General features: G+C 36.1%; 3 protein-coding genes across 3 annotated transcripts; 2 read left to right on the top strand and 1 right to left on the bottom strand.

The window, feature by feature from the left end:
* Positions 1 to 112: 112 nt before the first annotated feature.
* On the top strand, positions 113 to 2,432 carry EAF02_011055 (uncharacterized protein; the record flags this gene model as incomplete). The annotated part of the gene is made up of 8 exons (XM_038907103.1): positions 113 to 458; positions 525 to 579; positions 639 to 722; positions 941 to 1,031; positions 1,137 to 1,385; positions 1,477 to 1,590; positions 1,647 to 2,215; positions 2,271 to 2,432. Exons 1-8 carry the CDS (start codon positions 409 to 411, stop codon positions 2,430 to 2,432), a joined length of 1,374 nt encoding a protein of 457 aa, XP_038753129.1. The 5' UTR covers positions 113 to 408.
* A 778-nt stretch (positions 2,433 to 3,210) lies between these two features.
* Positions 3,211 to 5,617, top strand: EAF02_011056 (uncharacterized protein; the record flags this gene model as incomplete). Its single annotated transcript, XM_038907104.1, has 4 exons — positions 3,211 to 3,637; positions 3,706 to 4,704; positions 4,765 to 5,356; positions 5,515 to 5,617. 4 exons carry the CDS (start codon positions 3,211 to 3,213, stop codon positions 5,615 to 5,617), a joined length of 2,121 nt encoding a protein of 706 aa, XP_038753130.1.
* Positions 5,618 to 6,290: 673 nt separating this feature from the next.
* On the bottom strand, positions 6,291 to 9,452 carry EAF02_011057 (uncharacterized protein; the record flags this gene model as incomplete). The annotated part of the gene is made up of 4 exons (XM_038907105.1): positions 6,291 to 6,337; positions 6,402 to 8,499; positions 8,556 to 8,786; positions 8,994 to 9,452. 4 exons carry the CDS (start codon positions 9,450 to 9,452, stop codon positions 6,291 to 6,293), a joined length of 2,835 nt encoding a protein of 944 aa, XP_038753131.1.
* Positions 9,453 to 23,577: the final 14,125 nt, after the last annotated feature.

The raw sequence follows: 23,577 nt of genomic DNA on the forward strand, positions 1-23,577 counted from the left end.
AACCACCAGACAACTTTGATCAGATGAGTAAGCAACCCTCAAAATATCAAGATGATGTCGAAAGGACCGGAAGGATGAAATGAAGCCATTCAGACCACCACTTTTCAATCCAATGTTGTCTAATCTTCGATGAGCTCTCCCGTCCTCATCCCTTATACCTCGAGAATGAAAGAAATGACGTGCTTAAGCCAATGAATGTATAATGTATTACCCCACCATGGTCATCAATTCAATTGGAAAGAGCTGTTTGTCTTACCAAAAGGGAATGAGGAGAAACAAAGATTTTAATCTATTGATCCAAAAAGCTTCCCGGTGTTCATTTTCTTTTCATTTTCTTTCTTTCCTGTGACTTTTTAAATCACTCAAATCTTATTCAACTCCGAATCGAAGAACAATCGATCAATCACCATGGCACCTGTTGAAAGCACTCATTTCGAGACTCTACAGCTTCATGCTGGGTTCGTGCTATGCCACTTCTTCCCCGCACTTTCAAGACAAGGCTAATTAGATTCTGTCGACGGTAGACATGAGCCGGATTCAGCAACAAATGCAAGAGCTGTGCCAATCTATGCTACCACGGTCAGTCTGCTCATATCAGAGAATTCTATGATCTTAAGAGCTAAATATGATATCTATAGAGCTTCACATTCCATGACTCTGCTCATGGAGCTAGGTTGTTTGGCCTCAAAGAGGTTGGGAATCTTTACAGTCGTATTGCGAACGTATGTATCACCCAAGCTATGCTCTATCCGAAGTCGAAGAGAAGTCGTTGAGATTTGGCATCTGATTTCTTGAAAATTGGCAACGTCTGTGATGAAAGTTGGCATCTCAATTCTTAAGAATTGGCATTTCTTCGTTCAAAATTGGCGTCTCAGCAATTTCCAATTCCTAAACTTCATTGCCAAGTACAACACCAAGATCTTAGCTAACTTGGCAACAGCCAACTGTCGAGGTTTTCGAAAAGCGGATTGCAGCTCTTGAGGGTGGACGAGGAGCGGTAGCATCTTCCTCTGGTCAAGCAGCCCAGTTTAGTATGTCATCTTAATTGATTTCATCTCTACCCTCACTCCTTCCTTCACCACATCGCCCCTTTGATATCATGTCATAAGCGAATGTGTGCTAATACTCCACTAAAGTGGCCTTTGCCGCATTGGCCCATGCCGGAGACAATATCGTATCCACGACGAATCTTTATGGAGGAACATACAATCAATTGAAGGTTTTCCTTCCAAGATTAGGCATAAATACCAAATTCGTTCAAGGAGACAAGGCAGAGGACTTTGCGAAGGCTATAGACGAAAATACAAAAGCTGTGTACATTGAGAGTATTGGAAATCCAAAATATAATGTTCCAGACTTTGAGGCTATTGCCAAAGTTGCACACGGTTAGTGATTGTACTACATCTTAATCTGGTTCTGGCTTGACTGCTTGAAGCTCCTGCTTTTTTTCATGAGAAATACTAATTTCATACTTAGATGCCGGAGTTCCTCTCGTCGTTGATAACACATTTGGAGCAGGAGGATATTTCTGCCGCCCTATCGATCATGGAGCAGACATTGTCGTACACTCAGCCACTAAATGGATTGGCGGTAATTATGTGTTTCGCTGTCAGATATTGTGATTCCTTCTAACTTGGTTCTAATAGGACACGGAACTACCATAGGTGGCGTAGTCATTGATGCAGGAAATTTTGACTGGGGAAAGCACGGCAAGCGATTCCCAGAAATGGTTGAACCATCCGATGGATATCATGGACTAAAATTCTGGGAAACATTTGGACCTGACACTTTTATTACTCGTGTTAGAGTTGAGGTTCTTCGAGATTTGGGAAGTTCATTGAATCCATTTGGTGCATTTCAATTGATCCAAGGCCTTGAAACTTTGAGCTTAAGAGGAGAGCGACATGCTCAGAACTCATTGGCGTTGGCAAAATGGCTTGAGAAAAATCCACACGTTTCTTGGGTATCATATCCAGGATTGGAAAATCACCCATCCCATGAGTTAGCCAAGAAATACTTGCCTCGTGGATTTGGTGGTGTTATGAGTTTTGGGGTTAAAGGAGGAGGAGAAGCTGGTAGCCAGGTTGTTGATGGCTTCAAATTGATTTCTAATCTAGCCAATGTTGGAGATTTAAAAACTCTAGCTATTCATCCATGGTCTACAACCCACGAACAACTTTCTCACGACGAAAGATTGGCCTCTGGTGTCACTGAGGTAAGACTTCATTAGACATCCAATGTTGTGAATCTGACTGAATCTTGTTTTATAGGATCTCATCAGAATCTCGGTTGGCACAGAACATATTGATGATATCATTAAGGATTTTGAACAATCATTCGAAGCAGCTTCTGCAGCGAAGACAAGTGGTGGTAACGACTCAAATGCCGAGAAGACTGGTAATGTTAGTGGTGATGCTAAATTGGTTGTTTAAATAATTCCCCCCCTTTTTAAAGTATTCTTCAAACTTTCTCTGGCTAGGTGAATGTGAAGGTGGTGGAAGACTGGAAGTTTTTGATGGACGATCAATCTACAGAATACTGATAAAATACTATTTGCTACAAAGTAATAATACAAATAACTATGTATTCAATTCAATCAACAACAAACAAATCTTTACTGTGATACCGATAGATTGGTTAAAGTACCAACTCGGATACAAATAAGCGTCTACCGAACACTACATTGCATCTGTACCTCGCTGTCTGACCACTTTTCTTCGTGGAGAATTTTATGATTGTTGATTCAGATCCTCTCTCTACCCAATATTCTCCCCCTATCAGAACGGATATGTCGGTCATTTCCAATCCTTCACCAAATTGTGATTGCGATTTACAAAGCTTCTCCACATTCTGGAATGATTTTATGCCCCAGCGCTCAGATACCGAGGTAAAACGAAACGCGACCATCGAGGCTTCGGGCGAGGCCACTCTCCATTTCTTCACATGCACCCTTTGAAGGAAACTTGATACTTGATCTATTTACAAACTTCACTCGCTGTTGGAATTAATTTGGCTTTGTTTATTCGATAGATCTTCGTTGCGATTCATATTCTCCAAGTTTTATAGATTAGATCTTTTATCATTCCTTTTATACATTCCAAGGTTCGTAATCTCTCATCGCGAGCCGCTCGATGCCCAGCCTCCTAACCTTTGTTCGACATTGAATGAATACTGATTGATGTTTGCTTTTTAGAGATCTAGTCAGACACCATGGCACCGACGGTACAAGATCCCGATACTTATGTGAAGACCATCCGAGCATCTCCTCCTCCCGGCTCACCCTACTCCCTTGCGATCCCGGGCAGTGCGCGCGAAGATCGCAGTGGCATTTACAGGCATTATCAATTCGTGGATAAGCCATTACTACAAACAATCGATCCAGAATGTTTGACCAGTCATGATTTCTTTGAGAAGGCTGCAAGAAAGAGACCAAATGCTAGATGTTTGGGTCATAGACCTTGGGATCCCGTTACAAAAACTTATGGTAACTATCAATGGATTACGTATGCGGAGACGGCAGAGCGCAGAAAGAATTTTGGTGTGGGATTGGTAGAGCTTCATAAGAGGGCAGGAATCACAGATGATAAGTATGGTGTGGGTCTTTGGTGTCAAAATCGTCCGGAATGGCAAATTGTTGGTAAGAGATCTTGGAGCTATTGCTACCTGCATCGTGCATTGCAGGGTGGGGGCTGACATGAGTTGTAGATTTGGGAGCGATGTCTCAATCCCTCTTCACGGTTTCCATTTACGATACTCTCGGACCGGATACAACGGAATACATCGTCAACCATGCGACGCTCGCTTGTGTTTGTACGAGTTTACCACATATTCCGACGTTATTGAAGTTGGCGCCGAGGATACCTACGCTGAAGCTCATCATTTGCCTTGATCGTTTGGATGAAGGAGAACAGCCTGGAAACACAAAGAAAGCACTCTTGAATGCTCTTGCGGCTGAAGTTGGAATCGCTATTCATTATATTGGAGATGTTGAAGCCATTGGAGCTGCGTCCCCAAACTCTCCAATGAACCCACCTCGACCAGAAGATATCATTACAATCAATTATACCTCCGGGACAACTGGTAACCCCAAGGGTGTGGTTCTTACCCAGGCACACGCTGTTGCAGCCACTTCCATTTCGAGAATTGTGTCTGACCCATGGCCTAATGATGTCATTTGTTCATACCTTCCATTGGCACACATTTACCAACGTCTTGCCGAGCATGGCTGTCTTGCTGTAGGATCTGCTATTGGTTATTTCCGTGGTGACATTCTTGGACTTGTCGACGACTTGAAGCTTCTTCGCCCAACAGCCTTCAACTCCGTTCCTCGTCTCTACAATCGATTCGGAGGCGCTATCAAAGCCGCTACTATCGATGCTCCAGGTGTTAAGGGCACAATCGGTCGTCATATTATTAACACCAAGCTTGCATCGATGAAACTTCCACCCGGACAAGCTACCAATAAACACGCTCTCTATGATCGTATCTGGACTCCTAAATTAGCTAGTGCTTTTGGTCTTCAAAGAGCTCGTGGTATGGTGACTGGAAGTGCTCCAATTGATCCTGGTCTTCATCAATTCCTCCGTGCAGCGTTTGGTGCCAAGTTCATCCAAGGTTACGGTCTTACCGAAACCTACGCACATGGTCTTGTACAATACGATGATGATTACTCCACCGGTAATTGCGGAGGTGTAAGCCCATCTAGTAAGTAATTTCCTTCCAATTCCTGCTTCAAACTCAAATAACCTTTTTTTCCTTCCACAGTGGAGGTATGCCTCGAATCCGTCCCCGACATGGAGTACCTCGCAACCGACACACCCAACCCCCGAGGTGAAATCCTCCTCCGAGGTACCGCCCGTTTCCGCGAATACTACCGCAACGAAGCCGAAACCTCCAAAGCAATCGACGCAGACGGTTGGTTCCACACCGGCGACATCGGAGAAGTCGACAGCATGGGCCGCTTCAAAATCATCGATCGTCGAAAGAACGTCCTCAAACTCGCTCAGGGCGAGTACATCTCCCCCGAACGCATCGAAAACGTCTACCTGGCAAACTGCAATCTCCTCGCCCAAGCATACGTGCACGGAGACTCCACCCAAGCTTTCCTCGTCGCCATCTTCGGCGTCGATCCCGTGACGTTCGCGCCGTGGGCAAGCAAGATCCTCGGCAGAGAAATCAAGAGTGAGGATATTGCGGGCCTCAAAGAAGCGGGTAATGATAAGAGGGTGCGCATGCAACTCGTCAAGGTGTTGGAGGGCGTGGGCAAGAAATCAAAGTTTAATAGCTATGAGAAGGTTAAGAATGTGTACTTGGATATCGAACCGTTTACCATTGATAATGAACTTTTGACTCCGACGTAAGTTTTTTTTTCTCTCTATCTATCTCCCCCCTCGAGGATGAGACATAAAATCCCCATCTCCATCCCCATCCCCCCACACAAACCCCATCCATCCCCAAAAACCAAACCACAAAACGAACACCCACTAACAACCCACCTCCCTTTTCAAAAAATAGTCTCAAACTCAAGCGTCCCCAAACGGCAAAGAAATTCAGAGAACACATTGATCAAATGTATGCCGAAGCATTGGCGGATGAGAAACCATTGGCGAAGTTGTAGATTTGGTTTGGATTTGGGTTGGATTTAATTGGCTTTTTCGAAAAGGATGTGGGAAATGGGAGAAGAAGTAAGAAATGGGAGTGGGAAATGGGAATGGAAGTACACGAAGAAAGTACGAGCGCGAGATTCCCTAGAAATTTATCTTTTATTTACGTACGTACATATATATATGGAATGGAATGAAGTATTAATAGTTGAACCTTTTTTTTGTTGGATTGTGAGATGGTGAGATGGTGAGATTTTGAAAATAAAAATACGAATACAAATACAAATGTCAATGTGAATAGCAGATGAAAAGAAGAAGCTGATGCTCTGCTCCAAAATCATACACAAGAAAACTTATTTGTAATTATTAAAGACTTTTAAGACCCTAGGATGACGCTATCATCATCTAAATAAAAAATGACTAAAAACGCTCAAATCTGCTTCAATTTTCTTGTGCCAAAAGTTAATCGCAATTGATCTTTCATTTAAGAAACAATGTACGAATTCTATTTCCCAGCAATTAAGCAATTTGAACTTTTCAGCGCGAAAGTAGCAAGCAGTTTTGATACCCATGAGCCCGTCTGAAGTTTATACACACGAACTACCTAATTAATAACACAAGGGAATATTCGTAAAAAGCTACACATTCTGTAATTAATGTGTGCTTGTAAATTATGAGGTTTAAGTTTTAAGCCGACTTTTCGTGTTGTGTGGAGACACGCTGAAGTGAGACGACTAAAGAAGTACAAGTTAGCGCTTTGTTCGTAAAATGACATAAGACTCGGGGTAATCCACTTACCAAAATCTTCCAGAGATCTTTGTTTTTGAGTCTTCTTTGGTGATTTACCATGCATGAGGTTATCAAAGCCAGAACTATCTTGAAGTAGATAATAGACTCCACCCATGATACAGAAAACTCCAAAGGAGAAAATCCAAATACGAACGACGGCAACAATCGAAGTTTGACCTCCTACGAACCAACCGAACAAGGTGAAAAATGTTGCGATGATATCAACAATGAGAATAGCTCCAGTTAATTGCCACGATGGGAGGGATGACCAGAAAGGACCATTGGCACGTGTGATGAAAATCAACCAATTCTCAGTAAGAGAAATCTCAAGAAAGACAACTTCATCAAGAACACCAAAGTTTTGAACAATACCACCATCTTCACCTCGAGCAATCATGGTGGTGAGAGTAATCCAGGTGCCGACGGCGAGAACAAATCCAAGGAGAACGGACATACCCCACAATTTTGGAAGGTTCCACTTAACAGGAGTTTTGGAGAAAGGTGCATTGTCATAAGCAATAGCAAGAGTTGCAACATCTGCAAAAATGGCGATGAAGACGACCAATTCAATGTTGAGAGATCTATTCAAGATGGCGATCCAGAGACCAAGGAAAATCTCAAGATGTATTGACAAAGCGATACGATAGACAACGTAGGCGTACATGCGATGGAAAATTTGTCGAGAAGTCTTGAGAGCGTCAATGATAGCACCCAGTCCAGGAGCTAAAAACACAATATCAGCTGCTGAACGAGCAGCATCTGAAGCACCTTCTACAGCGATACCAGTATCGGCTTTCTTTAGTGATGGGGCATCGTTGACACCGTCTCCAGTCATAGCCACAAGATATCCACGCTGTTGAAGAATTTCCACAACATTGTATTTATGTTGAGGGAAAACTTCCGCAAATCCATCAGCAGCTTCGACGAAATCATAGACCTCAGAGCCAGGCATGTCTCCACCACCACCAAGACCAAGGCGTTCAGCATTATAAACGTTAGTGCCAAGTCCAAGCTGTCTTGAAGTTTCACGAGCGATACCAACAGCATCACCAGTTAACATCTTGATGGAAAGTCCAAGAGTCTTGGCCTCATTAATGGTACGAGCGGTATCATGACGTGGTGGATCAGAGCAAGGCATGATACCCAAAATCTCCCATTGACCCTCACCACGCTTTCGTGCAACACCAAGAGAACGGAAACCACGAGTGGCAAATTCAGCAACCTTGTTCTTGTAGGCTTGATCGATTTCTTCAGGAATTGGGTGATCTTCCTCAACAGTCTTCAAAACGAAGAGTGGAGCTCCCTTGACACAAATAATCTTTTCTCCTTGAGGCGACTCGACGACAGCTTGGACTTTCTTGGAAACAGGATCGAAGGGATGAAATTCAAGAACTTTGTACTTGGACAAGACGGACTTGGCGCGTGGGTAGTAACGAAGAGATTTCAAGAAAGCCTTGTCAATGGCATCAATACCCTTCTTCTTTCTTGAGGCAGCAAGACAAGCAGTCAACATAAGATCATCAGGTTCTACGCCTGGAACAGTGAATGGTTCGGCGAGAGAGAGCTTGTTTTTGGTCAATGTACCAGTCTTATCCGAGCAAAGAATTTCGACACCTGCAAGTGACTCAATAGCAGACAGTTTCTGGACGATGGCCTTCTTCTTGGCTAAATAAGCGGCACCAACAGCCATGGTAGTAGTGACAACAGCTGGGAGACCGACAGGGACACCAATGATTGTGATGGCTAGCGTATATTCGAGGATAAGAACGATTGGGTTCGAGCGATAGAATGATGAGATCCAGACAACCAAGTTGGTGAAAATAACCAGGATCAAAAGAACCGTACCAATACCATTCAAAACTTCAGTAAAATGACCGGTTCCTGCTGAAGCTTGATTGACCAAAGCTGCTGCACGTCCAACGAAGGTATGGTCTCCAGTGGCAGTAATGACCATGAAAGCTTCACCACGCTTGACACCAGAAGATGCATAACATGTATCACCCTTATGTTTATCAACAGCAAGAGACTCTCCAGTGATGGCAGATTGATCGACTTGAAGGAAAGCATCATCGGTAACGATACGACCATCGGCCGGAATAATAGTACCCTATGAGAAGATGGTTAGTCTTCGTCTAGAGATTTGAGTAAAAATGTCAAACTTACTTCTTCAATTTGTAGAATATCACCAGGGACAACTTCAGGAGCTTCAATCTCAAAGAGACGGCCATCACGAAGAACAACAGCTTTCAAGGCAAGAGTCTTCTTCAGTTCGTCGACAATGGAACCTGCTTGGTACTCTTGAACGAAACCGACGGTGGCATTGAGGAGAAGAAGTGCACAAATGACACCAAAGTCGACCCAATCTTGGAGACCAGCAGCAAGTACAGCAGCAGCCTATTGAAAAATCAATCAATTAGTACAAATTTTTGAGCATCATGGACTTGGAAGGATTGCGGAGGTACTCCATTCGGCCGTGTCGAATTGACGGCCACGACCTATAACACTAGATGATCTGTGGAGAATCCATGTAGATCTCAAAAGCGCGAAATAGTGGGGTGCAGAGGAATTAAGAATGATGGTAAGAAGTTTGTATCAACGTACCTCCATAACGAATTGAATGGGACCGATAAAGTACCCAAGAAACTTGAGAAATAAATTTTCTTTCTCTTCCTTCATTTGATTCAAACCCCATTTCTTACGACGAGCTTGAACCTCGGAATCCGTAAGACCAATGCGAGTATCTGTTTGAAGTAACTCTTCGGGCACCAGACGTTCTTGAGCAGGACCATTTTCTTCTTCGGCCTCTTCATCTTCAGCATGACCATCTTGAGATTCGAGTTCATCGATCAATGCATCCATGTCCTCATCTTCTTCTTCCTCTTCCTCATGCTTGATGGCATCAGCAGAAGTGTGTTGCACACCGCCATTCTTCTCATCGAATTGACCCGGTTCAATGTTGGTTCTTAGGTGATTTGGAGGTGTATCGGATGAGTGATTGCTCGATTCGGCACCTGTTGTTCCATGAATGTGAAGATCATGCTGACCCGCCAAATGTGCCATGACGACCACGGGTGGGAATTGAAAGTGGCAGATAAATCACTTTATTTGGTTGATGTAGGTTGTGTTGTGGATGTTAAATGAGTAAAGTAAGTAACAAATTCTATGGGGATAAACGACGTGACCTCGTCGAGTATGGAAAAGAATTCCGATGATTGGAATATCTTTAATGGTTAAGGAATTGTTAAATTACTTTATGAAAGAAGGAGAGGAATAAGAGGATGGGGTAAGTTGATGTCGAGATGTTTGTGGTAGTGGAAGAAAAGAAAAGAAAAGAAAAGAAAAGAAAAGAAAGAAAAGAAAAGAAAAGAAAAGAAAGAAAGAAAAAAGTAGAAGAAGAAGAAGAATTGAGTCGGAAGAGGTAGAGGAGAGGAAAAAAGTCAAGTTCGGATAGCAAGGTGAATTAAGATTAACCAAATTGGTGAGAGGGAAAAAAGAATTTAATTCAGAAGGTCCGAATTGGTTAAATTTGTTGATTGTGGAAGTAACGACCAGCGAAAAGAGGGAGAGAAGGGTGAGGTGAGTGAAGTGTGAAGAGAGTGAAGTGAGTGAAGATTGAAGTGACACCACTCTTGCTTGATGAGCTGAGGGTTAAGGAAATGATACAGTTCGAGGAAGAGAGAGAGAGAGAGAGAGAACTTTCAAATGAAATATGAGATATGACGCTAGGCAACGCCTCTGTTATCACCAGAAATCCTCAATTGTCCTTTTTGCTTTTCTATTTCTTTTCTTCTTCCTGATATATGTATTTAATAAGTAGGTAGGTAGGTAAATAGGGAGGTAGTAGATATTGATCAATTTTCTTTTATCTTCCGATTGTGCTGTCATTTCATCTATCGGATTTGATATCTTCTTGTCAACCGTCAATGGTCTTCAGTATCGTATTAATACCTCGTACCGACAGTATCCAACAATGTTTTAATACATCGACTCCAACACTTTCCACCCCTCCATATCCATCTCCTCGCACATACACATCATTCCGCCAAAGATGCAGGTATCGCCAAACATCCCTCCCCATATCACATCATTTATTTACTTTCCCCTCATTGTTTTGTCTTGAAGCACGTTCCACCCCCAGATTACATGGGATGGCATTGGCATCCTTTTGGTTCCCGTCAGCGAAAAGAGATGGCACACGGAAGAAAGGCTCGACAAATCAAAATAGAGAAGAGGAAAATGTGATGGATATTTCCAGGATTATTACTTGCTTGTGTCGGTGTTGGTCTCGCCTTATCAAATGGGAATTCTTCGTACCAGTAATTAGCTTCCATCGTTACATACCTAGTAGCTAGGTAGGTGGTATCTACGAGGATAAATTCAACCGATCGATCAAGCAAACGAAGCGTCTCTATCTCTTTTCAACATGCTAGGTGGATGGTTGGGTAGTGACGTCGATTAATTCTTCACGATTATACTTCTTTCTTAATAGAGGAGCTTCTCATATCATCCTTCAGTTACTTGAAATACACCATCTCATTCAGTATTTTGGATATGATTGTCATACGAAATACCTACTGAATCTCTGCACATCTCGAATTCTTCCCTCGATTGACGTTGATTGACGTTGATTGACGTTGACTGACGTTGATGAGCGACTACCCATTTACTAACGGGAGCTTTCTTTTCAAGGATTTCTTAGTCCTTGCTAGTTGAGTAGATCACGGCACTTTGAAAAAGAACTCCACTACCCAATTTATAGTAACCAATTGACCCAACTATCAAACCAACACTTTACCCGTATAGAGGTAGCTCGCCGCTTGGACCAAGGAATCCTCCGTCGGATCTGCTGGTTTGCGGGGGAAAGTGGGTGATGATCATGTATTAATAAGACTACCTCTATGTGAGTATCCTTCCTTACTTGGAAAAAATCAATTAAAAAATCAATATCAATATCAACATCAATACAATACCCATATATTAACTTTTTATCGCTCTTCATCAAATACTTAGAGGAGATACAATACTTGCCAAGTAATAACCTCAATAACTACAGCACAACATAAAATATGCACAATTCAGGTACCCATCAGCTCAAGAGATTCTATTACCTAGCAAATCACCTATCCAGCGAGACCGAGTACCAAGTAAGTGATGATTAAAATTACCTCGTGTTTCCATACCGACCTAGATACATTCTTCAATCAACAATCAACAATCAACAATCAACAATCCATTCCACGATACAAATACAATACACAGATCAATCAATCCTGATAGAATGCGAAAGAAAAACCCACCTAAGTACCTACCGTGCTACCTAGATGGATGGGTGAGTACTTGACGAGAAACCTCAAATAGCATACATATTTGATTCATTCGCCGTTATATAAATCCACTCTACTCTATCTTTTCTCTAGGTACCTATTTTAAGATCTTTTCAATGTTTCCTCTCTCTTCCTTTCCGTCTCCTTTCCGTCTCCTTTCCGTCTCCTTTTTCCTTTCTCTCCTTCACCCAACACGTTATACCATCTCATCTCCTCACATCGCTTCATCTACCTACCTTCCAACTCGCTCGATTAGCTACCTAGGAAATCGTATGAGGTATTTATACCCGTCTGTCGTACATTTTCTATCTATCTGGCGTGGTACATTTAGATATACATTAGATGGCTATTCATAGTAAAAGAAAAATAGAAAGAATAATCGTACGGAGTATAATATATATGTATATATATATCATAAATCAGTAATTATACATGAGTAGATAGGATATTAAAGTAGCTAGATAGATGAATAGATTACTTATTATTTATCTAGAAGGAAATAAGGGATTTTTATATTCGTAGTATGATAGATATAAAACTACTATATATATTAGAGTAGATAATAGTAATAAATCAATTAGATATAATATAGTATAAAGACTTTTCATTAACTCCTCTAGACTATAAAATTCTTTATTTTATAATTATATATAGATTAATATCAACCCAAAATAGATTTATAGAATCTATTTATATACTCAGATATTTTAATAATAATTTTTTTCTCTAATATTTAAAAACTAGATTATAAATAATTATAATATCTTTCTTTAATAACTTACCAATATTAATTCTATATGAAATAATTGTTTTAAAAAAGGAAAAGAAAATATTAAAAATATTTAGAGTAAATAAATTATATTCTTTTTAACATAATTATAAATCCTCTCGAGTTGAATAGATTTTAGTAGTTTTCTTTAAAGAATTGAAATTATTTTTTAATCTTTTTTTCCTTCGATATATAATTTTTTGGTACTTAGGGTTATTAAATATATAAAAAAGAAATTTAGTAGTTTAAAAAGATATATTATCTTTTTTCTATATCAAATCTAATTTTCTGAAGATGTAATATAGGTTTTATTTTTATTAATTTAATTAAAAAGATTTTTTTTTAAAAATCGAATTTTATAAAGAATTAGTGTTGGTTCAATAATGAGATCAGGAATACGGGAGACGTGGTTCCCACTATCATTAGTAGGCCCCTAAATGTCTGTATTGTATTCTGTCTAAAGAGCTAGCTAATGAGGGGAAGTAGTAGGCCTTATATAGGCACTACTGAAAGAGCTAGTCTCCTTCGCATTCGCCTAAATACCTTTGATACAGTAGCCATTATATTGAAGTCATTCTTTTGAAGTGAATTCCCTTGTTCACACAATTAGATCTTATATTTATGGAAAAGTCTTTTTAATTTGAATTTGAATTTGAATTTTCTATTAAATAATAAATTTTTAAGCAGTTGTACTGATTATATATATCAAATATAATTGCTTTATAACTTTGAAACTGAGTTTATTTTCAGAATTGACTAGCCTGTCACTCGGTAGAATAACAGTTCTGAGGCTATATTTGTTATTAGAGACAGGAAAGATTTGAAGAAGCTGTGGGATCACTCATGTGAAGGGAAGGGGAATTTGCTGTCCCTGACTCTCCAGAACCACAGCAAGAAATCTCTTCTTGGAGGATATTCTCGCTGGACTAGTACTTGCTCTTGCTCCAGGAGTAGAAAGTCCTACTACTCGAAGAGATCAACTAGCGTTGTATCTAGAAGAAGCATTAATAGAAAACATAGATTTGATGGAATATTGAAAGTCAAGAGAAATGCAATGGTCTGAATAAGCTGAATTGGTATATGATTTCTTATGCATACCGGCGATGAGCTCTGAGTGCGAGAGAGTTCTTTCCTCTTGCTCGAATGTAAATACAACGTATTCGTCTAGATTGTCAGGGGAGTTATTATATCATGGGGAGTGTTTAGAATATTGAGAAAGAAGGGGAGTAATTAGAATAGAGATAGTATGGAATGGTATTAACTTTACTACTATAGAATAATATTACAACGCAAAATGCTATTCTACCTAGTATCTATTATATACTATTAAGAACTTTATAAGCCCCTAACTTACGATCAACAACGCATGTATAAGAAGTATAATATAATATACTTACTCTCTTAAATATAGAATCGCAGATTAATAGATGTATAAATAGAGATTCAAGTTAAAGACCTTTAATTTGTAGTCTCATTTAAGCGACAACGAAAGCTAGCTCTTATAAGGGGTTTATGTAAGAGCTATTCTATTTATAGTTAGTTAGCTCATTAGATAGAATAGATATTGATAATCTGAATCTATGTTTTAGGTTCTATGTTATTTGTCTCACCCCCTTTCACATAACAAATTTCGAAGGAAACTTTTTCTTCGAAATACGATCTGTTCACGATCGATTTAGATTATAGTTATTAAACCAAATTGATTGCAATTGCCCCCCAATGATTCTGATCAGTAGTTATTGTGCTATTATTGTCGGTGCTCCGAACACGAAATATATATGAAAATTCGCATAAAATTTTCTCATTCTGAATTATTAGAATAAGAATAAGATCCTCAATATAAATTCTTTTAATAATCCATCAATATTTAGGGATATGGCTATAATGGAGGCTCCTTCTGAAGTCTTCATTATATCAAATACTTATCTTATTATTATCCTAGGTATTCCAATATCTTCAAGCTCTCTTTCGCTTTCTGAAAACCCTCAATTCGAAATCTTTAGCTCTATCCTATCAACCAATCAGCTAATTAGTTTTGGAAAAAGATTTGAAGAATTCAATTTATTTAGTGATCTCTTTATTACTCAAGATACAATTAATACTATCTATATATTCAATTAGAATAAGAAACGGGGTTCTATAATACCCCTTAGCAATCAGAATAAACAATCTAGAATCCAAAACAACCCAAATACATTTAAGGAAGCTATTTTGAAAGCTAGAGACCTTATAATGCTAGCTTTCTCTCTCTTCCAATCACACAAAGAATAATCCAAGCTCTTAGATCTTCTAAAGATTTTTAGAGAATATACTGAAAAGGGGAAGCTTATTATAGCTTCGAATATTATCATCTTTCAAATTATTCATTTAGAAACTGCTATATGCAAAATCGAATTATAAGTAAAAGTATTAGCTAAATCTCTTTTGCTCATTATTGCTATTATCATTATATTGAAATCAATATATACTAATATTTTAAAAAAGGAGAATGGAATTTAGTTTTCAAAGGGAAAAATATTATATTTATTAATGTAAAAAAGAAATCTAACTTTATTCAAAAACGAATTATCTTAATCAAATCAGATTTTTCAAATTCTATTTCCTTTTCTCCTCTAATTATTCAAAACAAAATAAATAAAGCCTTTCAAAAAATCGGAATTAAAGGGCTAGTTATTGTAGGAGTAATTATATTCTTCAATAATAATATTATTATTATAATAAATGATCCCTTTACATTATAATTCTTATTGGAGAAGAAAGCGATTTGAAATAATATTATCAAATTCGAAAGAATCCAAAAGGATTAAGAATGGTATAAAGTCATTATTTATAAAATCCCAATTAAAGAATTCTTAGATACAAAAGGAATGAATCTTATATTTAATAAAATCAAAACCTTCAATTCAGACTTCAAGCCTATAAAAACCCCCTTTTGGCTTATACTTGTCTTCAGAAGAGCTTATTAATAAGAGAATATTATTGTTATTGCTTTTATTATAAAATCAGAAGCAGAATTAGCTATTCGAAAGTGATTATATATTACTGGAAGTAATATAAGAGTAAAACAATTCTACAAATCAAAACCAATTATACAATATCAGAAATATCAAGGATTTGGATATTAGAATATTTATTATAAAAGAAACCCTTTTTATGGATTATATGGAGACAAGTATATTACATTAATACACTTGTATATAGTATATAATATCAAAGGAAAATTCTATCAATACTTAAAATAAAATGCTCGAATTACTAAGAGAATCATACAGTAAATTCGAAAATATGCGAAATCTATCAGACTATTTAACAAAAATCGAATACTATTTATTAATAAGTTACACTAATATTCGAATTCTTCAAATAAATCTTAATTGAAGTTTACAAGCTATAGAGAACGTTCTATAGCTTACAATAGAACTTAATATCAACCTTATTATAATTCAAGAACCTTAGATTATTAAAAACGAAATCGATTACTCAAATTCAAGATTTATTATATACTCCAATTTCATACAAATATTACCAAGATTCAATTCTAATTACCAATTATATACACTATTATACATATCAAAAACTCTTCAAGCTATAATCAATCTAGCTTCCGATTCTCCAATAGATTTTGATATACAGATTTTCAATTATCAAATGGAAACAAAACCTTTCAAATTATCAATATATATAACGAAGCTGATCAAGCTAAAGAGAAAGGTTCACAATCGAAAGGTGCTTGTATAATATATCTATTATACAAGAAACCATCCTTTTAGACGATTTCAATGCCTATCACCTATAATGGGATTCTTTTTTGAAGAAAAATGGAAACGCTGATTAATTAGCTGAATGATTTGAAGATCAGAATCTCATTCTTTTAAACGAATCCGAAATCAGTACTTTTTATCAAACTAATCTCCTTAATCCAAGTATTCTTGATCTAACACTAATATCAAAAGGAATTTCTCCTCAAATTTATAATTAGCAAACACTTTCAGATATAGAATCTAATCATACAGGAATATTATTCGAATTAAAAGGAAAAGAAGATCTAAGTATTTCTAATACTGAATCGATAGCTAGATATAATACTAAGTTAGCGAATTGGGAAAAGTTCGAATCAATACTCAAATCGAAATCCTTATATTCCTTTATTTTGTCGAATTTAGAATTAATCCTTTCAATCAAAAAGGATTCCTTAAACCTTTTGAAAAACAAAAATAATTATTATCTAACTCTAGATTAAATAGTAAACGAATTTACTAGAATTATTCAAAAAGTAATAGAAAGGTGTATACCCAAAATTGTTTTAATTAAAAGAGCTAAACTATAATGGATATCTGAATTGAAAAATCTTCAAAAAGAGTTAAAAAAAGTAAAGCAAAAAATTGAATTAGATCTGGAGAATTATAGCTTTAAGGAAAGATATCGAATTGCTAGAAACAAGTATTTTCAAGTTATTAAAACAACAAAAAAGGATTATTAAAATAAGTTTCTAGAAAAAAAGAATACAAAGATAATTTTCAAAGTAATGGTTTATATTAAAGACTTTCAAGATCAAAGGATACCGAATATTATAATAGAAAGCTTTTCGAAGGAAAATACTTTATTTTCAGATCAATTCTGTTCTTATTCCTTTTTATTATCTCAAAACTATAATGGGAAGGGTATAAACAATTTAAGAAATAGAAATAGCCTAATCTTATTCAAATCGAATTAAGCAATACCTGTTTAGTTAAAATCCAAGGAAAAACCCTTAGCCCAAATGGAATTATTCAAGAGATTATTATAAAGACTTATAAAGCAATCCCATATACCTTTTTTACTCTCTTTAATAAACTTATTAATCTAGAATATCATCCAAAATATTGGAAACAAGCTATAGGAGCTATTCTGAAGAAAGCTTTCAAACCAGATTATTCCTTTCCAAAAGTATATAGAGTAATTGTACTTTTAAATTGTCTAGATAAAATAAGCAAAAGGATTTTAGTTTAACAATTAGAATATTTAGCGGAAACAATTTATTTCCTTCACAAAAGTCAAATGAAAGGATACCAAAAGAAATCAGCAATCGATACTGTATTTTTACTGATTATAGAAATCGAAAGAAATAAGTAAGCCAATAAAAAGACCTCAATTGTTAGAAGATCATATATGAGTTGGTGGAAAAGCCTTAATATTATTAAGTTCTACATAACAATACGATATATATATGTGGACTCGACAGTGTCACATGCGGGCTAATCCCGATATAGCATAGTGTGATATGCGGTATGAGCACCTTTTCTAACATTCTCCCATGTTGATATCGCATATCTGAAGCTATGTAGCTTATCGAAAGCTATGGAGGGCTATATCGTAAGTTGGGGCTATAATTGGTCTCAATCAAGCTAAGCGGTATGATCTGTATTGTATAGGTATATGTGCAGCGTTTGATCACTCTTATTCGGTGAATCTCGAGGATCGCTAACAAATATCTTGAAGCTAGCGAGTTGATTCCAACGGATACCAGAAAGCGCTTTGAGATTGTAGCTATCAAAACCGCTATAAAATCAATAAATCAAATCTCATACACCGTTAGGAAGCGTTTTCGAATCAGCAAGTAATATAATCATAAAAATGTTTGATCACTGATAATACCTCTTCCAGAAACCAATATCTTTAATCAATTTTTTAAAGAAAAACCTTTCCTCTAGGATTACCCAATACCTAATATAAATACTTCTCTAAGGGCGTAGGGATTGTATTAATGATACAATACCTATTGACCTATAAAGCCTATACCTCTACAGCTCTTCCCTTTTAGTAGAGAAGCTGGGATACAGTCTTCTATATAATCATCCTGATTATATAGAATCCCTTGATCCTTACTCTCCTCTACAAGGGTATAGGAGATATCGTATACTTCTCCTATATAATGGAATGCCAGAGCGCTCCCCTATAAAGTATATTCTACAACTCTTCCTTTCCCTTTTAAACATATCCAAAAGGGAACACAAGATTAACAATAATACCCTTAATCACCTTGGTCTTACTGGTCTCTACTATAAGGAGTGTAGGAAATGGTTCCATCATCTCCTACCTAAATATAGTAGTATATATTCTCCCATTACCATAGTCATCCGCTCCTTCTCCATATATAGTTTCGGATTGCCTCCGATTCTCTTTGGGACCTCCGGCTCCCTATACTCAATGCCTTCGGGTCCCTATAGACTCTCCGACTCCCTATATACTCTCCCTCCCCCTCGATTGTCAGCATAGCCATTATCGACATAGAAGATCGAAATCGAAATCGTATAAAGATGGTGATCGAAAAGAAAGACAATCGATCTATACTTAATAATATACACTAATCTGTCAGAACAGAATATATTATACGAACTATAAATAAGTGAAAAAAGATCGAAGTTGAAAGGAGATGAGATTGAGAGCTGAGATATCGTAAAATGGCGGAACTGGTAAGCGAAACAAATTAAATATTATAAAAACTAATATTAAATAAAACAATAATCCAATAATCATTACACTTATCAGATCATAGATATGGATAATCGGAAAACTATCGAAGAAATGGGGGGAATGGTGGGAAAATTTCTAAAACGAAGAAAATCTTTATTAAATCAGATGGGTTTTTGTAGTTCCCCTATAAACTATATCCAAAGCATTTTCAACTTTAAGGTTTTCTATAGGTAACCCTCAACTGTATAAAGTTTAATCGATTTGTAAAACACTATTGGTTACTTATACCACATTATTACCATCAATATAAAGCTTACAAGGATCGAAACGAAGAAAAGAATCGAAAGATAGAAAATCGAGGGAATCGTATTGTAACTGGGATTCTCGAATTGTTGAAAGAAGATAAGAATGGGTGGCAATCGTCTGCTAGAGCTTTGTCGCCCTTTTCAACCTTGTAGGTTGGATCACTGTGGTGCCGCGCACCTGAGTATTTCTTACAGTCTCCACCGTGATAGCGCCGCGTGTTTTACAACACTATACAGGATACCGGAATCTTACAACAACACCGAAGCTAGATTCATTCGCCGAATGGAACCACGCTCCTCCAATTGCTCAATCATATTGGATCAGATGCCACCTGAATGTTTTTAGAATTAAACCATATTTACAAAGACGACAATCTCCGGATTTGACGAAATAGCTACTATCTGTTACAGCTTTAATCAAGTAACTCCGGAAGACTAATCCTAGCACCACACAAACCCGAGCTCATAACCTGTTAGAAAATCATATATGAGTTGGTGGAAAAGCCTTAATATTATTAAGTTCTACATAACGATACGATATATATGTATGGACTCGACAGTATCACATGCGGGCTAATCCCGATATAGCATAGTGTGATATGCGGTATGAGCACCTTTTCTAACATCAATATTATTTATGGATATAAAAGGAGCATTCGATTATGTCTCGAGAAATCGACTATTAGATATTTGTAAGAAACTAAAACTATCTACAAATCTGATAATCTGAATAGCTTTATTTCTTTAATAAAAACAATTGAAACTATCTTTTAATAATCAAATCGAATCTTTCAAACCAATTTCGATCGGAATACCACAAGGCAGTCTGATTTCTCTAATTCTTTTCCTTATATATATCAAAGAGCTCTTTTTATTTAATTTGATCAAGTTTCTTTTCTATATAAATGATATTGCTTTAATTATATATTTATTTATATAAAAAAAGAATATCAAAATCCTAAAAAGAGTTACAAAATAAATCTATAAACTCAATTTTAGAAATACAATCCAATTCGATTTAACAAAAACAAAGCTAATACACTTTTCATCATTCAAATTGATAAAAAAATATTTAATTATATTATCTAATTCGGAAATAATTATACCCTAATCTTTTATTAAATAGCTAGGAATATGATTCAATTCGAATCTCAAATTCGATCAATATATTAATATTCGAATTATACAAATGAAAAATGCCTTCCATCAAATAGCTTGATTAGTTAATATCGAAAAAAGCCTTAATTCTAAAGTCTTTAGATAATTATATATAATATATATAACCAGTATAACTGATTACAAATCAATGATTTAATAAAGAGGTCAAATTCATTTTAAGAATATAATACAATTGCTTCAAAACCTAGCTTTTTGAAAGATATTAGGAATCTTCAAAACAGTCTTAATTCTTTTAATAAAAGTAGAAGTAGGCCTAAAGCCCTCAAAAATTCGATTAGATTTAAATGTTAGGTAATATATGTTTTGTTTAGCTAAACTCTTATTAAACTATTCAATTAATATTAAAAAAGAAATATCAGCTCAATATCAAATCGATTTGGAAATAATCCTTATTTCTTAAAGAAAACGATATAAATCAATTCAATTTGATAGAATTAAAGGATTAATAAATCAGGATCTCAATTTTATTTCATTTGAAAAGATTATTCACTTCAATTTCTTTTTATAGAAAAAGGAAACTCCCTTTAGAGTTAATATTAGCAATTTATTAAAAGAAGATATTATTATTTTTTATAATATTATTTTCAATTATAGAGATAAGAATACTATTTTATATTTATATTGATATCTCTTCTATTAAAAAAGAATAGGTATAGGTGTAGGTATAATTAATATAATCAAACAATCGAATTTCATATCACTAATAATTGAATATTGGTAGTAATCAATTAGTAATATAATAAAGAGCTTTATAGGGTTACTAGAGCTATTGAATATACTAGTATAATTGCTTGTATTAATAATAAATTCAAGATATATTTCGAATAACTAAGCTGGTCTATATTGTTTAAAAACATTATCAGACTACTCTGAATAGATTTATTAGATTCGAATAATCAAAGCCGCAAAAATCATTAAAGCAAAAGGAGCTGAAGTATCTCTAAATTGGGTTTCAGAATATACTTTAGTAGAAGGAAAATAAGCTAATAGATAAACTAGCAAAGAAAGTAATTACAATATATTTTATTTCAAACAAAACAAGTTTTGGATTTTTAGATATAATAATCAAAAGTACAATTCAGATTAATAGCTTTCTATTTTCAATCAATATAAATTCAGATCAAATCAATCCCTTTGATCTATTCAAAGCTATTTCTATGGAAGATAGGATCGAAAATCAAGTTATCAAGCAAAACCAAGCGAAATACTGTTAATATATATTTTCAATTCAAATTAGGTTATAGATATATCAAATCTTATTTATATCAATTCAAATTCTCTGATAATAAATATATATATAATAATATTGAGGTTTTACAATATTTTCTTATTAGTTGTTCTATATATAAAGTAGAGAGAAAAGAAATATTCAAGAATATATTATTATTTAAAATTATTATATAGTTTCTATTCTATACAAAAATAGATATTGAATTAGCTATTAAATTTATCAATATTACTAAAATCGCTATAAAAATATAATACTTGGTCAGGGCTTTTATACAAAACGAGATAGAGGAAGGAATAATAGTAGAAGAGGAGAGAAAAGAAGAGAATGAAAAAGAAGTAATTAGGAAAATAAGAAAGGGCTTTGATTTCCTTATAATTTCTTGATTTTTATAATTTTCTTATTATATATAATGTATATAATAAGTAGGTATTGTTTCCTAATATTTGTTTTTATTTCTTTAAATTATATATATTTATTTTTGTAGAATAAAAAGTTATTTGTTAGAGCCTTTAGAGGCCTAGCTGTTCTATATAGTCTTAGACTGAACATGGACGTAAATGAAATCAATCAATCAAATACTATACAAAACCACACACCACACACCATCAACAGCCCAATCACGAACCCAACATAGCCCCCAAATCTCTCTCGTCTGATACATACGACCATAGACTGAGGAGAATTGGGCATCCCGTCCGCTCTGCCATACACAAGCCTCAGATCGGCAGATTAGTAGTTGGGTGGGTGACCACCAGCGAATCCCTGCTGTTGTATGTTTTTTGTCCTTCTTTTTGTGTGTGATTCTTCCTTTTACTTACTGGGTACTTACTTCTATCGTGAATCGGTTCTTTGTTGCTTTCTTGAGCATAAATCGATTGTCCTTGGGTCGTGAGTTTGTATCTCTCTTGACTTTGATTATTGAACTTGAGACTTGAACTTGAGACTTTAGTTCCGTGTGCGCTTTTTATCGATGGAATTTAAAATCAGACCAATCAATCAATCAATCAATCTGTGCTGGAGCAAGACGAGACGAGGCGACATATCTCTTGTCTCTGTAGTAGGTAGTGGACGCAGAAGATATGAAGTTGGTTTTGATCTCTTAATCAGCGATTGAGGAATCCCCTCATCTCCTCAGCCCTAGGAGAAACTACCAAATCCGGTATACATAGTTGGAAAAATCCTTGACCTATTTCTTCTCTGAGAAAGTCGCATTTATCATCTCCTTGATATGAGGATCGTAGATTCGATATGTGAGATTGAGATTTTGATTACCTAGTTGCAGAGTACAAAATTGAGTTTGAGTGAATCACATAGCAGGGAATACTTAGCTATCTAGTTCCGATTACGAGGAAGGTTAAAGATTCTTAGGGTTACCTACTCTCTTACCCACATGTCAGAATGCATAGTATCGGATTACAATTTGGGGTAGTAATGACACGATGCATATGGGGACTTTTTGATAGAAATCCTTGGCTCTAGATCTCTCCTCTTCTGCTGAGAACGAACAATGCTATATCCTGGACACTTTTCATTCATTCTTGACCTGTCTATTCTTCAAGTTGAAGGACTCCTTCCTCTCTCATAATCCAGGAGAGGAGAGGAGGGGAGGGGAGTATTCAATCGCTATTTTCCAGCGAATCGATGTTATGGCAAAGTAGATTATATTCATACACTTCCTTTCATATAAAACAGTTTTAGCTTCTTCTCCTTGGTGAAGGAATATCTTGATGTAAATCGCAGTGGAAAGACAGAATATGCATTTTTTATTTTTTATTTTTTGATTTCATTTACATCCACCTTCAGTCTAAAACTATATAGGACGGCTAGGCCTCTAGAGGCTCTAGCAAATAACTTTTTATTCTACAAAAATGGATATATATAATTTAGAGAAGTAAAAACAAATATTAGGGAATAGTGCCTGCTT

This window comes from Botrytis sinoallii (assembly GCF_014898435.1).
Source record: "Botrytis sinoallii strain Bc 23 chromosome Unknown BSIN_029, whole genome shotgun sequence".
NCBI classification, from domain to species: domain Eukaryota; kingdom Fungi; phylum Ascomycota; class Leotiomycetes; order Helotiales; family Sclerotiniaceae; genus Botrytis; species Botrytis sinoallii.